This window comes from Chaetodon trifascialis, chromosome 22 (genome assembly GCF_039877785.1).
Source record: "Chaetodon trifascialis isolate fChaTrf1 chromosome 22, fChaTrf1.hap1, whole genome shotgun sequence".
Classification (NCBI taxonomy): Eukaryota; Metazoa; Chordata; class Actinopteri; order Chaetodontiformes; family Chaetodontidae; genus Chaetodon; species Chaetodon trifascialis.
Genome location: NC_092077.1, coordinates 9,143,789 through 9,170,941, shown reverse-complemented (window position 1 = coordinate 9,170,941; position 27,153 = coordinate 9,143,789). Strand labels below are relative to the sequence as shown.

General features: G+C 43.3%; 3 protein-coding genes across 5 annotated transcripts; 1 reads left to right on the top strand and 2 right to left on the bottom strand.

Moving 5' to 3' along the window:
• Window positions 1-11,815, bottom strand: LOC139350860 (fibulin-1-like). Its single transcript, XM_070992500.1, has 17 exons — window positions 11,589-11,815; window positions 11,225-11,333; window positions 10,351-10,486; window positions 10,031-10,184; window positions 8,851-8,919; window positions 8,588-8,677; window positions 8,107-8,244; window positions 7,813-7,950; window positions 7,589-7,732; window positions 7,324-7,446; window positions 7,054-7,179; window positions 6,844-6,963; window positions 6,630-6,761; window positions 6,417-6,540; window positions 3,134-3,276; window positions 1,463-1,603; window positions 1-1,329 (listed from the first exon to the last, which is right to left on the bottom strand). The coding sequence occupies exons 1-17, from the start codon at window positions 11,641-11,643 to the stop codon at window positions 1,190-1,192; spliced, it is 2,082 nt and encodes a 693-aa protein (XP_070848601.1). The 5' UTR covers window positions 11,644-11,815; the 3' UTR covers window positions 1-1,189.
• Window positions 11,816-12,324: 509 nt separating this feature from the next.
• Window positions 12,325-23,545, bottom strand: trim24 (tripartite motif containing 24). Of its 3 annotated transcripts, none has more exons than XM_070991994.1 (19): window positions 22,822-23,545; window positions 22,035-22,153; window positions 21,765-21,912; window positions 21,150-21,282; window positions 20,861-20,977; window positions 20,536-20,650; window positions 20,300-20,446; window positions 19,238-19,352; window positions 17,621-17,757; window positions 17,229-17,474; window positions 17,004-17,126; window positions 16,772-16,898; window positions 16,592-16,649; window positions 16,172-16,298; window positions 15,724-16,025; window positions 15,005-15,113; window positions 14,830-14,904; window positions 14,269-14,430; window positions 12,325-14,102 (listed from the first exon to the last, which is right to left on the bottom strand). In XM_070991994.1, the coding sequence occupies exons 1-19, from the start codon at window positions 23,093-23,095 to the stop codon at window positions 13,536-13,538; spliced, it is 3,201 nt and encodes a 1,066-aa protein (XP_070848095.1). In that variant the 5' UTR covers window positions 23,096-23,545; the 3' UTR covers window positions 12,325-13,535. The 3 variants fall into 3 exon arrangements, with proteins under 3 accessions (XP_070848095.1, XP_070848093.1, XP_070848094.1); XM_070991992.1 differs by having other exon boundaries at window positions 16,592-16,651; window positions 16,753-16,898; window positions 22,822-23,241; XM_070991993.1 differs by having other exon boundaries at window positions 16,592-16,651; window positions 16,753-16,898; window positions 21,150-21,279; window positions 22,822-23,241.
• A 96-nt stretch (window positions 23,546-23,641) lies between these two features.
• LOC139350537 (aldo-keto reductase family 1 member D1-like) lies at window positions 23,642-26,991 on the top strand. Its single transcript, XM_070991996.1, has 9 exons — window positions 23,642-24,044; window positions 24,205-24,372; window positions 24,487-24,603; window positions 25,203-25,280; window positions 25,673-25,795; window positions 26,066-26,175; window positions 26,289-26,454; window positions 26,553-26,635; window positions 26,719-26,991. The coding sequence occupies exons 1-9, from the start codon at window positions 23,952-23,954 to the stop codon at window positions 26,759-26,761; spliced, it is 981 nt and encodes a 326-aa protein (XP_070848097.1). The 5' UTR covers window positions 23,642-23,951; the 3' UTR covers window positions 26,762-26,991.
• Window positions 26,992-27,153: the final 162 nt, after the last annotated feature.

Below are 27,153 nucleotides of genomic sequence, written 5' to 3'. Positions count from 1 at the left end.
TGAACCACATAAAATCTTTATTATTCACAGATGGTCGTACAGTCTGATGGTAGGCTACAAAACACAATCAATGTTCAAAGCAAGTCTGTAGATGAAGCATATTATCAAAAGAAGCATGTCGCATCTGGCCTGTCCAAACAGACGAAATGGAGTAGATATCAAATAGCTCCACAGGTCAACCAACAGTCTATCACTGTTGCACACATGACAACAAAGTTTGGATTCAAGTTAAACAAAGAGGACAGTGGTTAAGAAGATGATTGCACCCTGTTAATCTATTCCATTATTTCATTCAACTCTTATATGTAACTTTCATCATATCCGTGGGTGAGGTATCAAGTGAGGAATGAGTCTATTTTGTGGCGTGAAAAATAACTTCATAGCTCATATGGACGGCAGTGTTGGTTGGTTAGTCTGTCCAGGCTGAAATTTCTCTACAAATCTCAGATGGAGTGGCAGAAATTTGATACAGATATTAATGGATCACACATGATGTTTATCATAACTAATCATTTTGGAGCTCCCCCGACTGCTCCTCTTCTGCCTCCATGAGGTTGCTATTTGTGGTTTTGAGTGAAATGTCTCAACAGCGATTGGCTGACCTTTCCTGAAACGTGGTACAGACATTCATGGGCCTCAAAGGACGAATTTTAGCAACTTTGATGATCACTCCACTTTTCATCTAGCGCCATCATGAGGTCAAAATTTGTCCAATACTTTGGTTTACCACCAAATATGACAGTAATATTCCCATAAGCCTCAGCTGTTCTGTATTTGGCATTAAATGTTAGCATGCTAACAGACGAAACTGAGATGGTTAACATGGTATTACACCTGCCAAACATTAGTATTGTCACTGCAAGCATGTTAGCAGGCTGACATTAGCTCAAAACACTGCTGTGCCTTTGTACAGACTCACAGAGCTGCTAGCGTGGCTGTTGACTCTGCTGTAAATGAATGCCCTGGATGGGTTGCAAACTGCTTCTGTAACTTTTTTCAGTGCATTTTGCAAATGAACCAAACCTGATGATTTATCATATCTTGCCCGCAATGACATTAACAGTTCAGGTGTTCTTAAATGTTCAGCAAGATGAGTGTGGCACCGCCTGATATTCCAAACTATATTTAAATTATATTTGTTGGATGTTGCATTACTAGTTCAGCATTTTCATTCACTTCTTAACTCAGCTCAGAACCAGAACTCGGAGATGAAGACGTGGATGATGACAACGTTGCGATGGGAAACGACCCCTGACTTGATGTAGTTCATAGCCACCTCCAACACAAGGTCCCTGGGGCCAATGATAGGTTTCACCTGCCGAACCACACCTGTGGGAGGATGCAGACCAGAATTACTGAGTGAAATTCAGCTGTGGAATGAGTACAAGTAGATGTAATATGTTTATGGGCAATCTGATAAAGAATTGACTGCTTGGTTTTGAGTAATACTTCCTCCTCTTACCCATAATCATGCCCTGGTGGGAGCGCTTCTGCACGTCAAAAGAGAGCTGGTCATCTGCAGCCACGATGTCAAAGAAAACATCAGTGGCTCCGGGTATAGGAGCAGGGTGAGCCACTGCAACTGTCCGCAGGAAAACTATATCTGGTGGAAGAATTGGTATAAAGTTTCTATTCGACTGATAGACACAAACCACAACATGCATTTGGGTCTTCAACTCAGATATTTATGATACGATTAAACAATTGGTCTGTGGGTTGAAGTAAGTCATCGAATCTTATGCGCTGTGGCAGGTTGGTGGGCGGAAAGTTTTATTTCAATGAGGCTGCAAATAATTTTAGAATTTGCTATTACAAGCTACTGTGTTAACCCTTTCAGCCCCAGGCAAAACACTCTGTATTTAACAGCCTCTCAAAATCTTTTATTAACTTAAAATATAGACATATTGCACATTTTCCTTTTCAGAATAACCAGGGCTATTTGCAAGTGAAGAGTAGTTTTATATGAATAATTGCACTCAAGATTTATGATGGATTTTCTATATACAGATGCATTTTGGGCACCCCTGGCAAAAATGCCACCTTCTACTGTGCAGCCCCACCTGCACAAATATGACCTTCATGGAAGAGTCATCAAAAGAACTTTTCCTGCATTCTCACCGCAAAATTAAGCATCAGAAGCTTGCAAAGGAACATCTAAACAAGCCTGATGCATTCTGAAAAGAAATTCCTGTGGACTGACGAAGTTAAATAAAACTATTTGGCCACAGTGAGCATGGTTGGAGAAAAAAGGACACAGAGTTTCATGAAAAGAACACCTTTCCAACTGTTAAGCATGACGGTGAATTGATCGTGCTCTGGGCCTGTGTTGCAGCCAGTGGTAGAGGGAAGAATGGTTTCACTTAAATATCAGCAAATTTCTTTCAGCAAGAATCACAATACATGTAAAAAAGAAAATAGCCAAAGGTGAAAAGAGGATGGCTTCTACAACAGAATAATGTTCCCAAACACAACTCAAAATCCACAATCGACTGCCTCAAGAGGACCAATCTTAAGGTTTTGCACTGGCCCTCACAGTCCCCCGACCTAAACAGCGTAGAGAATCTGTGGGTAGACCTCAAAAGAGCAGTGCATGCAAGACGGCCCAAGAATCTCACAGAAATAGGAGCTTTTTTTCCAGGAAGAATGGGCAAAAATCTCTCAAACAAGAACTGAAAGACTGGCAACAAAAAGTCTATTACAATCTGTAATACTTGACAAATGGGGTGTTAGCAACTACTGACCATGCAGGGTTTTTTCTAAAACTGTAACTTTATGCTGTTTGGAAACCAGGTCATCTTTTACTGGTTAAGTTATTCACAGCAACAGAAATTTCAACCCAAACTTTTGCATGCTATTGCAAAACTATTAATACAAAAGGTATTTTGATAAATTTGTTAAGGTGGCAAATATGGTAGCTCATTACAGAACAGCAAGAACCAGTGGAATCTGTGAGTTTTTAGAAAACAACTATAACCTGACAACAGTCTCATAACCAATGAACAAAACAAACATTGAATAAGTGCAACAACAAACATTTGGTCAAGGAAGTCAAACCCTGTCAAGAAGCTTTCTGACACCAATAAAAAGCATCTTCTCCTATTAAGGATCTTGCTGTACCTCCACCTTGACTTACCCTCTGCTTCACTGAAGTCTCTGAAGGTAGGCAGAGAGAGGGCGGTGTGGGTGATGAGATGGACAGGGTCGAGAGTGCAGCTGATGTCGTTGGGTTGGCAGGCCTTGATGCAGCGCGCACTGACTGAAGCATCATTTCTGGATCTGAAAAGGCCAATGGAAAGGAGGCAAGATGAAAGGATAGGAAAGGAAATGGGGAGAAAAGGGAGACATATTACACATGGCAAAGGAAGAGGAATACACAGAGTCTGAAGAAGTGTGAATTTCCCACAATTATAACCTATGCAGTATACACCAGTATTCATAAGAAAATGTTTTGACCAAAGCTCCACAGTTGAGTTGGGTAAGAAGAACCTGGCAACACCTGAATAGCCCCATAGACCTCCATGGTTAACCAAAGACCGGGTGCCTTATAAGGAGGCCAAACCCTGATTCCACAAGCTAAAATCATGTTTGTGGGGTTCCTCACTGTGAAGACAGTAGTGCTTTCAAACACAACCTCAAAAGCTGCAATGGGAGGAGAGCCATGTAATTAGCAGCAAGCAGGTGAGTCCAAGTTGTTCGCTAAGCATGAGGCCAAAGCCGCAGAGATGATTGTGTGGTGAAATGCCACCGAGGAATGGTAGGGATGGTACGGGATGGTAGAAAACCACACGTGGGTATGTAAGAATGAATGCCACTTGATGTGATCCAATGACATCATAGTTACATGGTAGATTAAGGAAAAAGAATCACAGTTTTGACAGAATCAGCAAAAGAATCACCATAAATGTGTCTCTCCAAAGTAAGACTCTGAAAAATATGGATACTATTATTATCATCATAAAGCATGTCACTATTTCTACTATTCAAAATAATTGACTTTGCATTTCGGAAAGTAAGTGGTTATATAATCCAAAGATTTAAGAGAATAATTACCACATATATTTCATATATTTGCATTTTCAATCAGCTATATATGCATTCAACCCCCAAAACCACCAGGCCGAAAGTGGAACAGTGGAAAATTTGTCTGGCTGCCTTTATCCAGCTGACCAACACAGCTACTGGCCCCTTGGTATCATTTACAGCAAATTAACTGATAACCACCCAATACCAACACTAAGAGCACCATCCATCATGTGAGCTGTAATGGTGCTCCACCACTAATTGAGCCCCCATGCTGGCTGAGCCCCAGGTGCCCATAAATAAGTGCCACGCTTATTTTTCTTGCTATCCGCTAAGGCGAAGCCTGTTTGATCCGAAGCTGAGGCCGCTTGGAACAGAGCATTGGAAAAATTGGTTGCAGCATTAGAAATGACCACAGCGGAGGAAGCACGAGAGCAGTGGCAGAAACCATTGCCGGTGTGCGCGCGCGTGTGTGTCTGCTTATATATTAAAGAGTGAAAAGCCATTTTTATCTGTCACTTTTTAATTCAAAACACAAAGAAAGTACACACGAAGGGAAGCTGCCACACAGACATGAGGTAGAGCGAGCTGCCATTAATGCAGATTAATGTACATGAATACATCCTAGCAGTGTTATAGGGGCCCTCAACAACTAATGAGCCCCACCTAGTGGTATGATGCCCTTATATTCTTAATATCTATAGCTACATCATTGCTTAGAGTGACGAAACAAAAAGTGTTTTCCAAAATAACTGAAAAACAAGGAATTATTTAAAGAAACCACATTACATATGCAAATGCAGTCCCATTGGCTTGTTGCTTTGCCAATTATTTACTGTAAAATGAATTATTTTAGTCCGAATTAAATGAATATTTTGGGTTTGTACGTATGTTGAGTATGAAGCAAGTTATCTTAGCTTAGCATAAAGACCGGAAACAGCTAGCTTGGCTCTGCCCAAAAGTTCTGAAATCCGCCTGCCAGCGCCTCTAAAGCTCAGAAATTTGATGTCTACTTTAAAGCGCTTACATGTCGGAGAATTTTTTGGCCAGGAATACTGACTTCCCGAAGCATTAACTGGAGAGAACCAGGCTATTTGTTCTTCCCAATTTGCTAAGATAACCGAATGCTAGCTGTAGCTTCGTTCTTAGCATACAGACATGAGAATGGTATCAATCTTCTCAACCAACTCTCAGAAAGGAGGCATGTTTAATTATTCCTCCAAAGGATTTTATCACAATGACGAGGTTTTAGTTGGACAATAATTCGTCTTTTTCCCTCATGTGAACCATTCAGTTCTGGCTTTCCATCTAGAACTCAATCGCAATTAATCAGGGACAAGCTTAAAATCCACATTTTTGGATTCATACCAAAAGCTGGAATATACAAAAGAAGAAATGATAGATCTCAGATGTTTTGGAGAAAAGAAGGCATATTATCTAGCTATAAAAATGAATAGTTTTTTTTTTTTTTTTAAATAGCCACTCAAATTCACCATAATCGACTGCTGCTGCATCAGTTTAGCTTTGGGTGAATTATGAAGTGTTTTTCCACTCAACAAGAATTATAGATTTGCCTCTTATTAACTGCATTAAAGGGCAGATGGAAAGCTGGAACAGTGGATTCAAAGGAAAAGATGGATGAAAATGAAAGCCACAATTATAATTCATCAGTAGTGAGTCCAAAATAGGGATGGACATCAAACATTCCAAACTTTTCCTTTAAATTTCATAGACTTCTAATACGGAAATGTTCTTGAGGGCCGGATGGACTGCTCGTTTGTGACAAACACGGCAATCTTGGCCATGTACAGATGTGTCATTCCGTAGCGAATCAGCCTCATCTCCACAGTCAGAAAGAAGTCCCGGGGCTGGGATAAGGCACGGCGCAGTGAGATCTCTCCTCCATGAGCTTGTTGCTTCACCATGAAATATCCCTCCTCGTCTCCGGAGACTATATTGAGCAGCATTTTGTCTCCTGGCACAGAATTAGAAGGTCCCATCCGGAAAACATCAGTGGGGACGGGGGTGTTGGTGGGGAAGCTGATATTGTAGAAGGAGATTCTCAGCGGGAGCAAGAAACACGACGCAGGATCCTCCGTGAACTCGCAAGTTACGCGCTCGCAACGGCTGAAAGGGAAAAATACAATGCTCATTGGACGGAGGGCGGAACACATGGGTGGAAAAAGAGGGAAAGGACAGAGAGAGGAAGTAATGGATGGATGCTGGAGACTGAGAGAGGACCGAAAACTGCGGGCAACTGCAGGCGAAAACCATACAAATCCACTTCACAGCAAGTCAAGTAAGAAAAAGAATGGATTGAGAAAGAAGGTCACATGGAGTCTTAACACTAAACTCAGCTGAGGACAATCAACCCTTTTGTTTCAACCAGCTCTCACCCCTGTGTTGCTTGCCGGAAGTTTGGAGGACATGCGAAGGACAGACAGCGGAATCCTCCCTGGATGTTGAAGCAGCTTTCAGTCATGGAACAGGTGTGGCTCCCCGCTGCACATTCATCAATGTCTGAAAACACAGGAGGCAGGCGTAGGTTAGACATTCAATAGCAACATACAACTTGGTATGGGGAAGGGTAGATTCTTTTTTCCACTGACCTTGGCATGTGCGTCCATTGGAGGCGAGGGTGTAGCCTGTGGGTGGGCAGGTGCAGTAAAAGCTCCCTGGGGCGTTGGAGCAGCGGTAGGAGCAAACATGCCCTCCAGTCGGCAGAGCACACTCATCAATATCTGACAACAGAAAGCAAAAATGAGCGCTATCTGTCACAGTCTATGCTGAGTGATGACGATAGACCGTGAAGCCCAACAGTACCTTCACATGTTATCCCATCAATGTCGCTCAGCTGGTATCCACGGCGACAGTAGCACTGGTAGGATCCATAGACATTTGCACACTCCTGGCTGCAAGGGTTGGCGTCGCACTCATTGACATCTGTAAGCATACAGGCACAGACACCACATGTGTCTTTACAAGTCTACGTTCATCCGGAGATATCTTCATTATGTAGTGAGAGAGCTTTACCTTCACAGTTTCTGCCATCATGGGACAGTCTGAAGCCAGTGGTGCAGCTGCACTGGTAGGACCCCTCTGTGTTGTCACACTTGTGGGCGCAGAGTCGTCCGGGATAATGCCTGCACTCGTTGATATCTAAAGAACACAGGGGGCAGACTATAAATAAACCAGAGATCCCAACACTGTTCAAATCTAGACTACATGAGAGCTCATATGACAATCATGAAAACACATCAATTCATGGCGGATGGAAAAGACAGTGCTGAATTCCTTCTGTACCTTCACACAGTTTGGTGATACTGTTGAACATGAAGCCAATTCTGCATTCACAGCGGTAGGAGCCCACCAGGTTGATACAACCATGGCCGCCACACACATTGCCTGCACGACACTCATCTACATCTGCAACATGAAGAAGAGAAATTCCACCTCTTAACTTTGAAAAAGGAAAAAAAAGTTGAAATACATTAAGTTCCTGCAGCAAAAAAAAACACATATTAGAGACTTCCTGAACAGAAAATGGGTTTATTGGGACAGTAGCTACCTTCACATCGTGTGCCGTCCTCAGTTAGATGATAGCCTCGTCCACAGGTGACTGTGTTCCTGCGACATGTGTAGGAGCCCACTGTGTTGATACAAGTCTGGCCAGGCAGGCATGGACTGGTTTGGGCCACACACTCATTTATATCTAATGAAAAAACACATTAAGCAAGGCGGCTCAGGTTTGACCTGTGGGATGTTGTTAGTTGAGTGTGACACTGAACTCACCGATACAGCTGCCGGCGGCGTCCTGAATGTAACCGTCTGTGCACCTCTCCTTTGGACGGCAGCGGAATGAGCCGACTGTGTTGGTGCAAACAAACTCCGGTCCACAGTTATGGGTCCCCAGAGTACACTCATCTATGTCTGGAACAGGCAAGGAGGAAAGAATGATCAATGCATAAACATACTATGCATAAATCTCATTGAACAAATATTTTACATCAAATCATGTAAATTATAGGTCATATCTTTGGTATTATGTTTGTAGGCCTAACTTCTACAGTGCTCCTGACTTGTTACCTTGGCAAGTGTTATCATCTTTGAGTTCATACCCGGTGCCACATCCGGTTTCCCTCTGACAGCGAAAAGAGCCCTCTGTGTTAATGCAAACTTGGCCGATGATGCAGTTGTGACTGCCAGTCAGACACTCATTAACATCTGAGGAGAGAGGCGTGAGTTCAAAATGAGGAAAAGCAGCCTATCTGTATATTAAAGGACCAGCGTGTGCAATTTAGTGGCATCTAGTGGTGAAGTTGCAGATTGCAACCAACTGACTACCCCTCGCCTTATCATCCCCTATGATGGTCAGTTAAGACACAAAAATGCTGACATTAGTACTAACACAAAGTGTAGAGACTGATGTGACTGGCATTAGTTTTGTCATTAGAGATGGCCCACCAATGGACTGTCACCCTGACACAGCCATTCTCAGAACCATGCTGCTTAGAAGGACTACATTTATGATTTGTGGTGAAGTCACGCATTCATTTACATTACTTACCCTCACAGTTCACTCCATCCATTTGCAGTTGATAACCATCATGGCATGCACAGGTACCATTACCTACACACAACTGGGAGCAAGTGGAGTCTGAAAAGAGCAGAGAGACACATGAAGAAGTAGACATCACAGCGTGTGTCCTAGATCACAGGAATCATGTCACTGGCTGATGGAAGACAAAGCCACCGAGAGGCTGGCACTTAAGCCTCTTATAGCTCTTATTATAACAAAGGAGATCACATTAAGAAAGGAAGGTGCCAGACCTGTACAGGTGTCCGATCCCTCTGGAGGCTTGGCAGTAACGCTGGGCTTGGGCTTTTCTGTCACTGGTTCTACAGAAGAAAAAACCTCATTAAAACCAAATACGAGCAAATATTCAGTACCTCGTCACACAGTACGGCTCCACAGATCTCTGCAGCTCCACATCAGCAAAGCACCGATTTGCCTTTCTTCACAAATATCTCAAGTCGACTGTTTTTTTCAGCTCTGACCCTCCCACACGTTTGTGTTTTTCACCTGAAGCCAGCTTGGTGACAAAAGCTACAGCCACAACACCAGTTGGCCCCGAGCTACCATTTGGCAAGGTGTCTACAGATTAGTCTAGCAGTGAATACCCCCGTGACCTGGACTGTCTGTACTCTGCAGCAGCCACACGAAGGCCATTTATCCAGTCCTCTCTGGTAACAGGGCTGCTCTCTCTGCGCCTTGTCACGCTGCCTGTTTTCATGCGAGGCATTCACTTCTTTTGAAAGCTCCTTTAGCCCAAACAAATCTCTGTGAGCATCAAGGTTTTGCTATTAAAATCAGAAAGTACCACTTTCTAAGAATCACTTACTAATCATTCTTTATAGATAAGTTAGAGGCCACTAAAGGAGAGTAATTTTATACAGTGCATGTTTTCAGGTCTTGCAGAGTGCAAAATCCGATAAACTGCCTCTAGTGACATCACATGAGTCAGCACTGGTTAGAGTTGAGGACTACGGGCTTGAAAATGAAACAAATCTGGTGGTGTGGAGTTAGAAATAAGCAAACCAGACCTGAAGCCAGCTCCTCGTCTCTGCTTGAGGCACAAACTGGCTGTGTTTGCATTGCATTTTGGGTAAAAAAGGCACCCGGGTTTGACAAGGAAAATGATTTGATTTTTAAAATTGTGAGTCTGACAGTATCATGCTAAATTGGTGGAGTACTCTTTTAATAAGAACAAAATTTGGTTTGCCAGGTTGTGAAAAACTCCTATCTCTTCTATTTGTTAATTCTACAGTCACGATGATGGCAATGGGTGTAAAGAAATGGTCATGGACTCCCCAGCTCCTAAAAAGCCAACAAGCCAGCAGTTGAAGCTGGTCAAGCATGTTGATTGTCTTGAGCGCCACAGACAGCCAGTAGCCATTCTTTCATGATAAGACAGAGTGGAGCTCATCAAGACACAGACGACCTTTTTACCTTTATCATTTGGTTTCATTTCTTCTGTTGTGTTTTCGCCACAGCAGGCTTTGGCTGTGTGCGTGCACTGTCTCCCCAGCAACAAGCCCTGCAGCTCGCAGCTCGACCCACGGCTCGCTGTCATCAGCCCGAACACACAGCAGTCACAACACATCTGAACAGAAGGCAGAGAGGGTGAAATAGAAAGAAGTCTTATCTGAAGTGTTCTCAGAAGAAAAATCCCACCACATATTGATTTCTAAAGGGCGAAGTGTATTGTCTGTGTGCGTAAGAATAAGGAGTTGTGTAAAGGTTGGAGATATTGACATTAGGAGGACAACCTTAGAGATTCTGGTTTCCCAGGGGTCTCCTTGGAAGAAGGGCCTCTCGCAGGCCCCTTGTTCGTGGGCCATCCTGATGCCATTGTCACAAAGTTGGTCTCCTATTACTGCTGCACAGCACTGCTCCTGGGCAATCCTGGAGGTCAGGGTCAGAAACTGTATCAACCGGAAGAGAAACTGCACTCTTTGCTCTTTGAGGGAAGAGTTGCGTAAGAAGCATGTGAAGAAATACTTCCTATTTACATTAGATACAGTCAATCAGCTGACTGCAAGTCTGTGTTGTAATACATTGCATATTTAGTCTCAACCATAAGTAACCTACCTTAGTAACCACCAAAGACATAACATAACACTGCTCTGGACAAAAACCTTTCACTCCCTTCCTTTCCTTTGCCACTGTTCCCTCCACTGACCTCCATGTGTTGACCAGGTGTTCCTCTGTTTCATCAATCACCACCTCCGTGTTCTAACAGTCAAACAGGGACCCTGAGTGTTAAAAATGCTCCAGGGGGCCACTTAGCGCCTGCACTTACGGTGTAGTTACTATGTGGCAATCCTCCCCTGTAGTGGGATGGATGGTTGAGGGCCGTGGAGATGATTTGGGGCCTGCAACCCCGAGGGTATTTCCTGCTTTTAAAAATACCATTGCAAACGCTGGCCGACAGGATACACACACGTCCCCATGCAAAATGCCTCACTTTCATCTGAAAGAGTTAAACTTAGACATTCGGAAGTGACACTGTGGAGAGAATACACTGTATATAAATACAACAGACTTCATGCATTCCCTCTCTGAACCCTCCCTTGGTCCCTGGGCCCCATTCCGTGACCCTCCAGAGGGCCGAGCTCATTTGAGAAACCAGGTGTTGCTTACCTGCAGATGTGGGAAGAGGAGATGAGGGGGAGGATTGCGCAGTCTTGTCCCCCCAGGGCCCGATCCCTCCCATCCTGACAGCACTCTTGTACAGTGGGAGGCTGAATCTCTGCAGTGTTGGGATGATGGCATGATTAGAAATAGACAGAAGAGGCATGCAGCACAGGAGCTGGAAAAAATAGCAAGGCTCCCTGAGCGCCAGTGGCTGACTCAGATTGAATCAAAGCGGGCTCGAGCTCTCAGACACGTACGTCTACGTTACAATATTCCTCAAAGCAAACAAGGTAATGAAAAGTTATTCAAACCACTCACAGTTTCAAAGTGTATTCAAACACTACACCTCAACGCCAAAGTGTATTCTCACCTTGTCCGTGCAGAACTCCGTACAAAAAAAACAAAAGTAGCGTCCACTGCGCCATCGGACTCTGTCTGAAGTGTTGTCGCGCTCCGATCGCCTAAATTAGACGATGACGTTAATCTCTTGGACGATCAGCGGCTGGAGAGCAGCGGTGGACGGTGTGCGTCTCCTCTGAAGAGACGGAGAACATCTCAAAGTGACACGGATCTCGCATGGCGAGCTCAGGGGGCGGCGAGGGAGGGGTGGAGGCAGCCGCGTTTCTCCGTCTGGGCTGCTGAATAATAAACACACGGCCGATAACTGCTTTTACTGAGGGGAGTCCAAAGCAGTTGCTGTCTGGGTGGAAGACAAATAAGACGGGGGGGTTCCTCTGCTGTAAGGCTGCTTTTTGATCCATTTTGGACAGATCAGAGGCTGCCAGAACATGTTAAAATAAGTACCAGCAGCCTTTAAAGAGCACAGAGTGCAAATAGGCTAATTTAGGTTAATTTTTTTTTTTTTTATAAATTAAGAAAAGCAAAAGTTAGAAAAAAGTATGAAAAGTGAGCATAAAATTGTGCAGCTTTAATGCTTTTCTGTTTTCTCTGTTGATCACGTCATGACCCATCAAATGAATCTTGTGTCCCCTTGTAGGGGTTGAGACCACAGCTTGGGAGCCACTCCTACACTATGAATCTTTACATGGTGCAGCATGTAGCATTGCCTAAAAGGACGCAGAAGAAAGATGACAGTGGTGGAGGTCAGATCTACATGTAACCCTGTTTATTACAAATATTGTAAATGCAGGGGTTTCTATGCAGAACATTGTTTGTAGAGTTCATTTACAGGTCCCGTCTTCCCTCAATAAATAATACAAATAATGATGTTGGACAACGTAATACATACCGTAGCTTTTAACCTCAAGCGAGTTGATGTCCATACAGGAGAGTTTTTAGTCAAAGAAATGCGTTTTTCCTTGAATTGTCCAACTGGTTTTTACATGACTTAAAGTGATTAAAACAGTAAGACTCAGGCCTAATCTTATGCAAAAGCAATCATGCGGCAGGAGGGCAAGGACACAATCTGGAAAACACACTGCTGTCAGAGGCTGATGATGAGAAAGTGATCATCGTGTCTCTGAATTATCTTGGACTGATAGCAGCAAAGAACTGTCCTCCTGATAAAACCCAACAAGGCTGCTGTGTGATAAAAACACTGCTGCGATTTGGGGAATAAGAGGCCTCAAACTGGCAATGCACAGATGAAAACATGACAGTGGTGATTCATTTCTGTTTTTAAACAACCCAGCAGCGCAATCTTTAAAATGCCAGCTTTGTCAAGTGGCTGTCAGACGTTGCACTTCCTTCTGCACAAAAACTACAGCACACACAGCGGCCCTATTTCTTACACACATAGCATACTAATAATAAAAAAAAAATAACAATACTATTGCAATAAAACCATTTGTGTATGAGCCAAATGGCCAGTAAAAGTGAGCTCAAGTCTATAAAAACAAAAATGGAGGCCTTGTTAACTATGTTAAGACATGCAATGCTACTCCAAAATCTTGCTTTTTTCTTACTTCGATTGCAGCATTTGTGCCTTCGGTTCATGGCATCATTATGTACAGGTGATAAGTAAGGTAAACGATAACTTACACGCGATCCTATCGACAAAGAATATCTTTTGTGTGCTTTTCAGAGTTGTTACAGAAAATAACCTTCTACGTTACAGTAAAATTGTAACCGCTGTCCAGCAAAAACACAAAAGGAGCTTTATTTGCGTCCTTCATTGTGCGTCTATGCACGACTGCTACTAAGTACGTCTATTTAGTATCGCAGTACCCTTTTCTTCCTATTGCAAATATATCACAAAAAAAAGTCTGATTGCAGCAAATGTAGGTCCCCACTGGGGCCGCTTCTGTGGAAGACTGAAAACATCCATGTTTTCTAGTTTCTCTCTGATGTCATCCATCTATCCCTTCTCCTCTGTTGCTGTGTCGGCAGGTTTTGACTCCTTCTCCTGGGTTTCAGGTGGATTTGCAGTCTTATCTGTCGCGAGCTGAGGCTTCTCTTTTTTGTCGGAGCTGGAAGCTTCCCCATCTTTTGTTTCGCTATCGGCAGCTGCGGAGATCTTCACCTCCCGCGCAGGAGTTTTCTCGTGCTGCTCCACCTCCTCTGCAGGAGGCGCATCTCCCTCTGCAGCTGCCACCTTTTTGTCCGTCCCCTGATCTCCCGCATTGATCACCTCTGTTTCTGGCTTGCCTTTCTTTGCCGGGGCTGACGCTTCTTCCAGAGGTGGCAGGTCCTCTTCTACAGGGGGGATTCCTTGTCCTGCAGGACTTTGCTGTTTATTATCTTCAATGGGAGCCATGCCTTCCTCCATCATCTCTTCCTCTTCTTCATCTATCTCGTCCTCCAAAGGAGGAATCATCTGTTCTTCCCTCCCTCCAGGGAAGACCCTATCAGGATAGACTTGCTTCAACTGTTCCTCAAAGTAGTCCTCCAAATACAAGCCTGCACTACCCACTTCTGAGGTTGACTGTGAACAGAAATATCAGGGAAAATTAAAGAGCATGTGGTTTGGTAGAACTCAAAATGACTAAGTGGTATTTGTCAATAAGCAGAAAATGTGTTATCTCATTCATCATCATTCTGTTTCTGTGGATAACTTCCCAAAGGGATCATTTCTAGAAACTGATATTTACCTTATAGTACTTTGCACAGTTGAAAAATATGAGCCTGACGTCTGCAACGAACTCCTCCGGACTATTGTAGCATTCGCTTTCCCTTGACTTCGACTCCAGTTTCCTCTTCACTATTGACAGGTCCATCGGGGTCTTGATCAGCTCTTTGTACTTTCTCGTCTCCTACATTAGAAAAGACAGTAAAGCATCCAACACATCTTTTAGAAGCCACCTTCAAACAAAATATTTATGCTAAAACACAACTACAGCTCAGTGACATCTTACAAAATATTATTTTCTATGTCTTTTCAAAGTCGGTGAGAGATTTTATACATGTATTCGTGTCTCTTGTCTATAAGTCAAAAAAGTAAGTTATCACATTCTGTTCTATTCATGTTTTGCATAGCTTCCCAACTTGGAATCAGGTTTCTATTATTTAAAAAAACATAAAAACTACAATGATAAAAACAAAACCATACACTTTGATTGGTACATTTGTTGTTGTAACTGAGCGACGGTTTGAAAAACAGTCATTTTTACCTTTACTGAGGTACGTTTCAAACGCTAACGACAATAACTTACTGATGGGGAAGCTGGCTGCTGGAAGTCAGTGCTGAAGTCGTTGCAGAACATACGCAGCAGCAGCCTCTCACACCTCTGCATATAAACACAAACAACCAAAAAACAGGAAACATCAGATCACACATTTAACTGATCACGTCATGTCGAAGAAACCGTCTTCGATGAGTGAACGTACCCTTCTGTCGACCGGTGGGAATCCGGGGGCGGGGTCATCCTTGCTGTTGCAGTCATACTCCATCTCAGGAGAGACGAGGTCTCGGCAGAACGAACAGAACCACTCGCCGCTGTGGAGACGCGTCAGGACAGGAAAGGCTGTTAGGCCATCAGAATCCCCATCATCAGTATACATTTTTGCAAACTACTCCTCTGACCAACTCTTGGACAGTAAACAGACTAAATGAACCATGACGGACTTCCTCAGTGTTGGGTTAGGGTTACTTAAACTGTTGGGCAACCAAAAGAAAACTCCAGATCTGTGTTAAATGAGTCCAAACTGTATAGCATGCATTATCACTGCATGATATACAACATGTTTTATAACCTGGTGTAGTACTGCTTGCTAGCTGCAGTGAAATCTAATAAGAAGACTACTCTGTATACGATTATACGATAAGATTTTCAAGCACACTTCTCAGATTAGGCACATTAATAACAATGGAACATGCTTTAAATTACAGAAAATGTTAATGCACTCATTATTAAAGTCGTTAAGATGATATACTTGGTGAGGTTGGTGAGTGACAACTAGAATAAAATAATCATTTTCAAAAATAAACTGTAGACATGTCTTCATAGCAGCAAATGTCATCCTATAAATAATTATTACACATACTTAATGCATCCATCATCATTTAATTGTGCAGCCATTGCATTGAGAGACAATGTGTCTCTCACCTGGGGGACTCGTTCAGAGTGGGAATGTGACAGGACAGGTGAAAAACTTTGGGACACTTGTCGCAACAGAGCAGCTCCCCTCCGTTCTGGCAGACGGCGCACCAGTCCTCGTTGGGATCTTCCTCCGGCTCCGCTCTCTTTTCAGACTCCGGCTGCCTGGCGGACTGAGGCTGCTGCTCCTTCCCAGCTTTGGACTCTGATCCAGGGACCGGTGCTGGGACGGGCGCCTTGAGCTGCTGCCGAGGCTTTGACTGAGCTCCGGTGCTGCTGTCAGGCAGGCTGGAGCCTCCGCTGGACTGCACCTGCAGGCAGAGAGGACGCAGGATAAAAGACTCCTTTAAAAACATGCATGCAACCTTTTGCATGCAGCAATATATTGTGACTGACACCTTATCACCCACTGTACGCGCTACATTCAGGATCTGTGCAACTCAAGTAATTCTCTCACAAAGCGAACTTCATCCTCATCCTCCGGCTCATCCTTGATGACGATAACAGGTCCAGGGGACGACCTTCTTCGTCGCTTGGCTGAGGGGGCAGACGGAGCCTCAAAAGACGGCTTCCAGGTTGTCGTCCTTTAGCGAGGAGTTTGCCAGAGAGAGGAGAGGGGAAGAGTGTTTTTTTATGAAAGTTTGTCCTCTGAATCACATGACTGTCACGCTACGTAGTTTAGTGAAAAAAGCGTCAAAGGGTCAGAGTTAGTTTAACACAGTGACCCAAAAAAGTTTAACAGCTCAGTTCACTGACGCCGGTAATAAACAGCAGCACCAATGAAGGCAAAACACTCCAACACTCAACACTGAACCACACAAAAGAGCTGCAGAGAGGAGGAACTGTGCTGAGGACAGATTTCAGGATCGTTTCTTACCCTGTGCTTCTGTCTGAGGAAGACGGCTTGGCCATGGGAGAGTTCTGCCTTGCTTGGACTTCAGAGGAGAAGAAGAGGGTGAAAAGCTTTATTTAACATGAATGTTCACATAGGATCAGATCTTTAGGCCTATTGCAACACGAGAGGAGTGATAATGAACTGTTATGTGATTGAGCGCACTTGTTTTGTCCGCAGTTGCTGAAGCCACACTTGGGGCGAAGCTGGGTTTGGGGATGGAGATGGTGATGGAGGGGACTGATCCAGCAGCCTCACTTCTCTTCAGGAAGGAGGACTCCGTGAAGCCCCGCTTCAGGAAACAAAAAAACAATTAAAGCTTCAGAAAAGTTCCACAAATCGAGCACTTTGTCTCTCTGAAACTATGCTGGTGAGAGACTGAAAACCTCCTACCAACCTGATGTAGTGTCGTCTGTGTAGCCGCTCCGGTGGACAGAGGCTGCGGGTAGCGGGATGTACCCTGCGATGCATCGATGGCTTTAGGAGGAAAGCTGGAGCTATGGATCAGATCTCTCAGAGACTAGACATAGAAAAATAAAGTTGAGAGAATAGAAAAGCCAGTTCAGCATCAACTGTAAGTCACTTTGTCCGACTGAAGCCAGAAACGGTACAGAAAGCTTACCTGTGCAGGGGGGAATCCTGTGTTGTGAAGCATGGACGATGTGGGGCTTCTAGGGTTCGGGTGGGTGTTTCCGTATCTGCGTCCTGGCTGGGCCAAACTGGGGGGGCCTTGTGAGGGGGAGGACCCACCGTGGATGGGTCTGGTTGGGGGTGGAGGGCCTGGGGGTCCTGGGAGCCTGACATTTTGGTACCAGGACCAGTGGTTAGGAGGGGGCTGCCTGTGGGGCTGCTGAGACAGCTTGTCCACCTTGGCCAGAGGAATAAATGCATAGTAAAATGCACAGATTTTAGTAAGGTAGTCTGGTACAGTCAGCAAAAAGTATAAAGTTTGTCTGAACAAGAGCTTTTTCATGCTTCTAATTACCAAATCTACTGACTGTGATGAAACCCTACCTGCATCTGGAGCTGTGCCAGGGTGCTCTGTCGCTGCTGAGCTGCTGACAGTCCTCCAGTGGGCGCCTCTACTCTGGGACCAGGGTGGTGGTTGGTGATGGGCGGCCGGCCCGGGCCCCTTTCTACGACCAGAGAACCTGGAAAAAAAATGAGCGAACAATTAAGAAATAGAGAGTGAATTGTGGCCCAGAGGACACTGTGACTGACATTACATTACTGTGCCACTTCAGCAGAATATTCCACTGATTAAGCACTGCACTCCTATGACACTGACTCACGATGGACAATTAAAAAAAAAAGGTAAAATTGTGCAGTAAAATTTGTGGTTCCCCTTCAACGACCAAACCTCTTCTGCTTTTCACTTGGAGACAGAAAGTTGAACGTACTTTCATAGCCCTGTTTCACCATGTACAGACCGCTTAGTGCCTGCCTCACAACAATCATATTAAATCCAGCTGCACTGAACATTTTCTGCTCCATTACATGCAGGAATGACAAACATGTACGCTGCCTACTTCTACATTAATCATGGACCTGCACCTGTTGGCTCTAGTTGGTGACTAAAGGCTGAACGAGAAAGTCAGGTGACCTACAAAGACACCTTTTTACTCAGGTGAGTGTTTCAAAAATCAACAAGAAAGAAATCAATCCAAAGGAAGATATTCTCTGTAGGGTTAATAGACTATAGTTAATATATGTTAATAATAAGAGCTTTGTAAGCATTTGTTGCTGGCCGAGCGCAAGTTTGAGAAGATACAAAGGGACGTTCAGACAGTTTATCTGAGTCACAGGTTTTCTGGAAAAGCTCAGCTAAAGTTACACCAGCTGCTGTTTCATCATTAGGTGGCTAGAAAACACATGAGTGGTGGTTAACCTCAGTGGAGGAATGGCTGTAAAAATGTACTTCCAGAGAAAGACAGAGGGAGGGAGGGGTGGATCCAGCTCCATGCAAGGATGAGTCAAAGCTCGAGTCCCAGGACAATTCAAAATATTGACCGCAGTCATGTCTCATAGTAAAATTTATCTAAGTGGTTAAGGCTTAAGAGATTTCATGACTGTTACATTATTGCTCTTAAACCGTCTCCCACAAAAAGCAGCAAAAACAAGTACATGCACACATCTGTTATCCATCATTCGGAGAAGCTTTATAAAAAAATAAAACAAGCACAAAGTAAAAACATGCAGGTGTTTTTAGCCTGTTTATGAAAAGAAAGCACATACATGTACTCAACAAAAAATGAAGATAGTAGAGATGAGATGAACGTGTAAACTGGAAACATGAGATTAATTAAAAGTTATTTAGGCCAGACGAGATTCACATCCTGGAAGACAGAGAAGCAACAACAATCTCGTTTTCTAGATTCAAGAGCACACAGGGAAATAACGCTAAAACAAAAGCATAGGATAACGTCAGAAAAAAAGTCTTATTACTGTGAATGACGTTATTAAGGACTACTTTGCCCTGACTCTTCTTTTCTTAAATGTCAGCCGTTGGTGTTGTCATTTAATCATTTAAAAATCTTTGGCAATCCAAATCTGTATGAAACATTTGTTACTGCACCATCGGTCAGCAATCGCTTGACTCATACTGCAATTTTTAGGTGATGCCAGTCTTACCAAGGTCTACGTTGGTGGCCCAGAAACCGGAGCGACACTGAAAGCGAACAGAACTCTGAGGGACGATGGACGGATTACAGCTTGCTCTCATCAGGTAATGGATCTGATAAAGGATCTATGAGACGAAAGGACAGTGAAAAAAAAAAAGAATCATTGAGGTTATGAAAGTATTGTGGAATTTGTTCTAATTATTAATGTAAAAAATAGTGATAAGTAATATAGTTTGCTGCTTGATGTTAAAGTTGTAGCGGAGACACCTCTCCAAACACACAAAATATGAATGTTGGGCACCAGACAGGAGGTTACTCAAAAAAAATAACGACCCAGCTATTGTCTCCCCTAAAAAATAAACAACACAAGGAAACCAATATCAATTGAGGGATTAGATTTACACTTCTTGAAGTTAAACCAAAATTCAAATCATTGTCGGTTCTCATATTCTCAGACGAATTCCAAACAAATATATCAACAATCGAGTCACCTAAAGTTCAGATATTATGAAACAAAGGTTGATTTCAAGAAAAAAAATCATAAACAAGTCAATAAGCCCTATAGTGATCAGTGTGTGTGGGTGGGTGAGTGTGTGTGTTCAGTTTGCCGTTCAGTTCAGTTCCTTCATTCCTGATGGAGGTGTGTGTGAGGTTGTTTGGGAGTGTGTGGTATGAAGAGAGAGCAGGTGAATCGGCAGCCAGGTGGAGAAGCCTGGAGAATGAGGGAGAGGACGGGACCTATCTGAGGGAGTGTGGTGTTTGACCCGGCTGGAGTGTGGTTTTACTGATTCCAAACTGGCCGAAAGCTGTCGGCCTGTTCCCGGGAGCTCAATCCTCCTCTCCTTTAACCGATCCTTTAATGTGCCACCTCCAGATCACTCAGATTGTTTAGTTTTGGATCCCAGTTCCAGTTTCTTTTCCTTCCTTTCCTTATCCCACTTCTCACACTGATTCTGCTTCAGCCTCCTTTGTTCTCCATTGTTCGAACGTCCCTCTCAGCTCTCAGGTGTCTCTGATTTGTGTGTGATGTCACTTCCTATTCTGTGCCCTACCCTGTTACAAAGTCACTCACCAGCCTCTTGCAGTATAGGAGTGCTGTTCCACTATGGCTGGCTGTGGCCCATTTGGTAAAGCTGATGACGTGGTCGAGGTGCCTTCTCAGAGAGTTGACGTCCTCTTGCTGCTTTTTCAAACCCATCTCATGGTCCTTCGTCAGAGCCTAGGAGTAAACATGTCCATGAATTGCCAACCATTCTAAATGTGACAACTGCCTTTTGAAAGTCATTTAACTTGGCAGATTAATCTTACCTCAAGCTGGTTCACCAGAATTTTTCCCTTCCTGTTGATCTCCATAATCAAGTTACAGATGGATTTCTTTATTTCATTAGTTACAGATTTCCGGTTTTCATCAACTTGCTGGAGCCTGAGAGAATAGATGGCAGAAAATGAATGCAGCATCAGCGACAACATGCAAACAATTTTCAAAGTAATTACATTAGCTAAAACCCAAGTCTGGAAAAATAGCTCTTTGTGCTTCAAATGAAGCAATTTGTCAAATTTACATTGCACAGAAAACTGAGTATATCTGAAAAAAAAAACAGGAAAAAAAAATAACTGTAGAGGATGAATGTACCCAGTGCTGATGCAGCTGGACATGTCCTCGATGGCTTTTCTTTTCTCTTGCAACTGCTGAGTCATGTTCTCCAGATACTGCCTGTGGTTCCTGTATGCATCCTCCAGAAACTGGTAGCTGCACACAAAGCACATGCGCATTAATAACTGTGTTACTGCATTAACGGCAACGTGTTTTTGATCCAAATCAAGTTAGTCTCACACCATACACCTACTGCCAATAATTAAAGAAGGAAAGTATAACAACACATCCTTCTATTGCAGGGAAATAAAACAAAAAGTCAGCCTACTTGTGATCTTTGTGCTTCAGCAGCTGACAGTCTCGACAGGTGAGTCGGTCGCAAGTCTCACAGAACAGCTTCAGTGGCTCCTGCTTGTGGATGTCACAAAACACAGGCTTCTGTGTGGAAATACCTACTGCTTCTGAGATACAGACAACGGGGAAAATGAAGGACATAAAGAGATGTAGAGTCAGCTTACGTCAACTTAATGTAGGCTGAGCTTTTAAAAATAGGTATACCGTCATTATCATAACTCACATCCTGCCAGTGCAGTTTGTCTACAATACTTCACGACACTGGCAGGCAGAAAACAACCTGTTAGACAGGACAAGGGTTTGTGTCTTCCTGGCACCGCTGCCAACAGTAGTCCTATCCCTCACTACAATTCTTAACAAGGTGATTCATCCCTGTTCTCTGTAACTGGGTAAAAAGTGCAAAGACAATACACTGTACAGTCTGCAGTCTACATCGCTTTAGGTTGTTTGCAGAACTGTCAGACTTCAGTATTTAACAGTGTTTAAACTATCCTGAGTAAAGTCTGTAGCATGCATAATCACTACAGTGCAGCATACAACACTCAACATTGTACTTTGTTATTTTCCCACCATGTTTAACGCACACTACCTGGAGACATCTCCTCCTTCTGGCGTATGGTGTGATCCCTGGTGAACTTGACCCTCTGGTGCGCCTCGATGCACGTCACACACAGAAACTCCACACACTCCACGCAGTAGCCTGTGGCCTCTGTGTTGTCGTCGCAGCTCATACACACCTGCCAAAGACGAAAGGTAAAGGAACAAATCAGTGGGAGAGCTCGCCACTTGGCAGGGTGGTGTCGACAGAAACAACCTGTTGCCCTGCGAACGGGTCGGTATAGGGAAGGGAAAGACCTACCTGGCTGGTCTTCTCCACGGTGCTGCTTGGCACCTCGGCTGAGTCCTTGACAAAGAAATTATCCAACACGTCCATCTCCCAGCATTCCTGTCGGCATACTGGACATCGGATGGCACCCACTGTGGCGAGAGACCAGATCCAATATTGAAGGTGTCAGCTCACAACCAACATGACTTTTTTGTTTCAAACAAACACAAAGCTGAGTGATACTACAAGAAATCATCTATTATTTTAAAATGGTATATACACAGAGGTGGCAGCCATAGTACTGACTTGGTTTGAGATTAGTTACACATCATTATTAAAATTTGTTTAACTGCTCTTAAAGGTGACATTTCAGTAGAGGAAAAGTAGTCACTGCAAAACTATTATCCTATTGCATCAACATTATCCATCCATCCATCCATCCATCCATCCATCCATCCATCCATCCATCCATCGTCTATGCCCGACCATCCCTTTCAGGGTTGCAGGGGGGCTGGAGCCTATCCCAGCTTGTATCAACATTATATTTAATCAAAAACATCCAGTAATTGCATTGTATTGTCCTCATCATTCAGCAACACATACAAACAGGCTGCATGGTCCAAAAAGTTACGTGACACTACCCTTCACGTTAAAAATGTAGTAACTTAGATCACTGCTAGCCCAGCCTGCTTCTGCCCCAGCTTGACATAACGATCTTTGTTATGGCAACAGCTGCCACAGTTGCAACATTCACAGCTTGGTATAAGATGTCTCATCACCTTTTCATCGCACGCTAATGAATAAGAGACACTTCTCTTACGTGGTTTGTTGTTGTCGCCCTGACCTTGCGACTCACGCCTCGGGTCAGCACTCCTGAAGGGAGCGGGGAGACACCTCTTACAGAAGGAGTGAAGACACGGCAGGAGTTTGGGCTCTCTGTTGTGAAAGCTCAACTTGCAGATCGGGCAAGTGTCCATGAGCCCGAAGGCGCCTTGCTGCTTCAGCCTCTCTTCCTCGGCCGGCAAACTCTCCGCCTCGTTTTCCACGATAATGACAATGTCGTCGTTATCAACGTTTTCGGCACTTTCATCCATTTTTTTTGTTTGCTACTTCCTGATCTTTCCAGGCAGCCAGTCAATATAGCGTTGCGGTGGGAAACAAAGGATAGCCTTAAGACTATCCTCACTTAACAAGGCGGACAGGGACTATAACTAGCGTTACTAGCATTGTGCCTTACGACATTAAATACACAGTCCTTTAATTATTCAAGATGGCTTATTAAACTGTGCAATAACCGCTTTAGCTTAAGAGTAGTCCGAGGAGCTAAATTAGCAACGTAGCCTATTTTAATTGCACGTACGCTCGAGACAATACATAATATATTGCCCAGTCTGTGGCAGTTCTTATCTAAACAGGCCACAGATAACAGCGCAAAGTCGCTCGTAAATTAACATTTCGCAACATACATAATCTTTTGAAGCTCATATGTCCATGGGAAATGCGACCATCTGTGAATTCTTCGCTCAAAACACAGACCATATATTACCCATAAGGCACTGCGGTATTTTAAAGCTACAGCGCCCGGTTGAGGCCAAAGTACATTGGGAAAGGCAACTTATAGGTTACATTTTTCCACCAATGGTCAGTGGCCTTTGGGGAACATGGAGCACCAGATTAAAAATAGTGAAATGCTAACACTGTGAAAATGCTAACTATCAAACTGGGCGTGAGTGCGTCAAATATCGCTGTTCTAGCATTCCCTCACTGATTTGGCAATGTGGGAGGCTGCGCTTTCTTCATGGGAGGAGTCTCGGTTATGGTTAAAGTACAACCAGACAGACCCCATTAAAAAAATATCTCATGTTGAATAGTATATTTAGCCTGGGGATTGAATAAAGGCGCAAGGAGCAGCACAGCCAAAGTTGACTGACAACACGAAGTTTGAAGAGCATGAACTTGACAGCTGGGAGTCATTCCATTCCTCTCAATGATGGAAACAGCATACCGTTAATGGGACTGGGAACTTATGGGGATCCCCGCACGGTAAAACCCATTACTGAGCCAGATTACATGTAGGACATAAAGTAATACTTGATCTGAATGTCATAGAAACAGTTGCAATAGTTACACTGCTCAGGCTGTGAGTTTAGTCTGTTTCTTTAAGAGATATTATTCACTCATAGGGTATGTTTCCTTTTGACAGACTCCTAAAGGAACTGCATATGAATCAGTCAAAGTGGCCATCGAAACAGGGTACAGACACATCGATGGGGCCTTGGTCTATTTCAACGAACATGAGGTGGGACAAGCCATAAGGGAGAAAATTGCAGATGGAACTGTGAAGAGGGAGGACATCTTTTACTGCGGAAAGGTTGGCAATGTTTGCTTTTGCCGTCCTGCAGAGTTCAGTGAACTTTATAGTTACTAAGTGACTTCTGGACTTTTGCAAAAACCAATCCCTTTTTCTTGTGCATTGGTCATGCAGCTGTGGAACACTTTTCACCCTCCAGAACTGGTACGGCCTGCTTTGGAGAAAACCTTGAAGACATTACAGCTGGATTATGTTGACCTCTACATTGTCGAAATGCCTACAGCCTTCAAGGTATACATCATTGAATGTCACATTGAAAAAAATATGTGTTGAATATGCCAAAACAGCTTTACAACCCTGATTCCCAAAAAGTTGGGACACTGTGTAACACATAAATAAAACAGGCAGAGATCACTTGCTAATCCTTTCTGACACATGCTCAATTGAAAACACTACAAAGACAATATATTTAATTTAATTCAACTTCACTAATTTTTGTAAATATATGCTTATTCTGAATTTAATGCAGCAACATGTGTCAAGCAGAGAAAGTTGTGGAATGGTCCAAAAACAGCTGTTTGGAACATTTCACAGGTAAACAGGTTCATTGGAAACAGATGATAGTATCATGACTGGGTATGAAAGGGGCATCTTTGACTGAGCAAGGATGGAGTGAGGTTCACCACTTTGGAAACACATGATTGTATAAAGGATGAACACTTTGTAAATCTGCAAATTATTGTTTTTTGCTTGTACTGTTTACACAGCATCCCAGTTTTTTGGAATCTGGGGTTGTGCATTGTTTTTCTTTTTTCTTTATTTAACATGCTAATAGATGTCAGCTATTGCCAAAATCATTTCAACTCACTGAATATTATTATTTTCTGAAGCCAGGAGACACATTTTACCCCAAAGATGAGAATGGGAAGCACATTTATCATGACACAGATCTCTGTGCTACATGGGAGGTGAGCCTTGTTGACCTGCTGTCCATTCAAGAACAGAACGTTTAATCTTTTATCTCATTTTTGGGCTACACTGTCTAAATAATTAATGATGACAATCAGCTTTCCCCTCCTCTCTCTACTGAAGTTCACAAAGCCTTTCATTACAATTACAATTTGTCACTTGGCTTTTACCCAAAAACCCTTTTATCATTCACACCTGCATTTGTCTCAGACTTAACTGTCAATGTTACATGTAGAAAGAGATAGATAATAGATATGCTGAAGGTAAGGAGGGGAATCCTTGGAAGTACGCTTTGTTGAACACTTAGAAAACTGACATTTTGTTCAAAGTTCAAAGTCTAATTTGCTGCTTCTCGCCTTTCTAACGTGTTTTTCCCCCCCACCTTGGACAGGCTTTGGAGGCTTGCAAAGATGCTGGACTGGTAAAATCACTTGGCGTATCCAACTTCAACAAGCGGCAACTTGAGTTGATCCTCAGCAAACCTGGGCTGAAACACAAACCTGTGTCAAACCAGGTACACACAGGTTAACAGTAATTAATGCAAATTCTAAGAAAACACTGAGCTCCAGATCATAGAAAGGAAAGCAATGGCTGACCAATGCAAGAAAATGTGCCAAGTCAATGACTTACTCTGCTCAACAAGCACTGAATAGAAATTACATCACAAAAGTGTCCCTTAAGAAAACAGGTTTGGTACTTAAATATTGACTAATGCAGCACACAAGAATCACAAGGAATTTAGTCTGTCTTCACCATCTAACAAGCACTATTTTTTTTAACACAGGTTGAATGCCATCCCTATTTCACTCAGCCAAAGCTGCTTGAGTACTGCAAGCAGAAGGATATTGTCATTGTGGGGTACAGCCCGCTGGGGACATCTAGAGATGCATCCTGGTACTGTATGCAAGAGGAACGCATCATTATCGCAGTCACTGAAAGATGCAGTGCTCTCAGCTAAACCAATTCAGATGTTTTCATGAGACCTAAAGTACCGACCATTTCCACAGGGTAAACCTGAAATGCCCCCCATTGTTGGAAGATGAGCTGCTGGTATCAGTGGCTAAAAAATATAACAAGACCTCAGCCCAGGTGGCTTTGAGGTTCAACGTGCAGAGAGGAGTGGTGGTCATCCCAAAGAGCTTCAACCCAGTTCGCATAAAGGAGAACTTTCAGGTTTGTTTGCATAGCATCTGTTCAGGCAGCAATTCGGCATGTGGGTTACAGCTTGTGAAAAAAGAAAAAATAGTAAATGCATTGTGATTGATCTGCAGATATTCGACTTCTCTCTTTCTGAGGCTGAGATGAAGGCAATTGAGGGCCTGAACAAGAACATTCGCTTTGTGGAGCTTCTCATGTGAGTCTAGTGCACAATGTGTGAATGATGCTGCGATCCTGTAATAAACTAGTTAACATTATTTCTCCTTACTGGCTCAACAGGTGGTCTGATCATCCCGAGTATCCATTCCACGATGACTACTAGACGCCAAGACTTAAATCTGAATTTCAAATAAGTTGGCTTGTTTGCTTTGCTCTTATGTACTGTGCCTTGAGTTGAAAATTATTTTGATAGCCCTTTTATTGTAGGTTTCATGAAATATGTCAGACATGTACTTTTTATAAATGATTACTTAACTGAGGTGAGCAGGAAATCTGATTATTTCAATTGTGTATCAATGTTTTTGCCTTTGTGACTGATTTAAAGACCGTTGGAAAACACTGTTCTCAGCCTCCTTCTTCACAACAAGCTGTTCGTCTGAGACGGAAGTGGCGGATGGGTGCCGTATTCCATGACTGTAAACTGGTCTCGAAACATTATAAGTACTAATATTGGTTATTATTTTGTTAGGAACAACCTGATATTTATCTAAATTG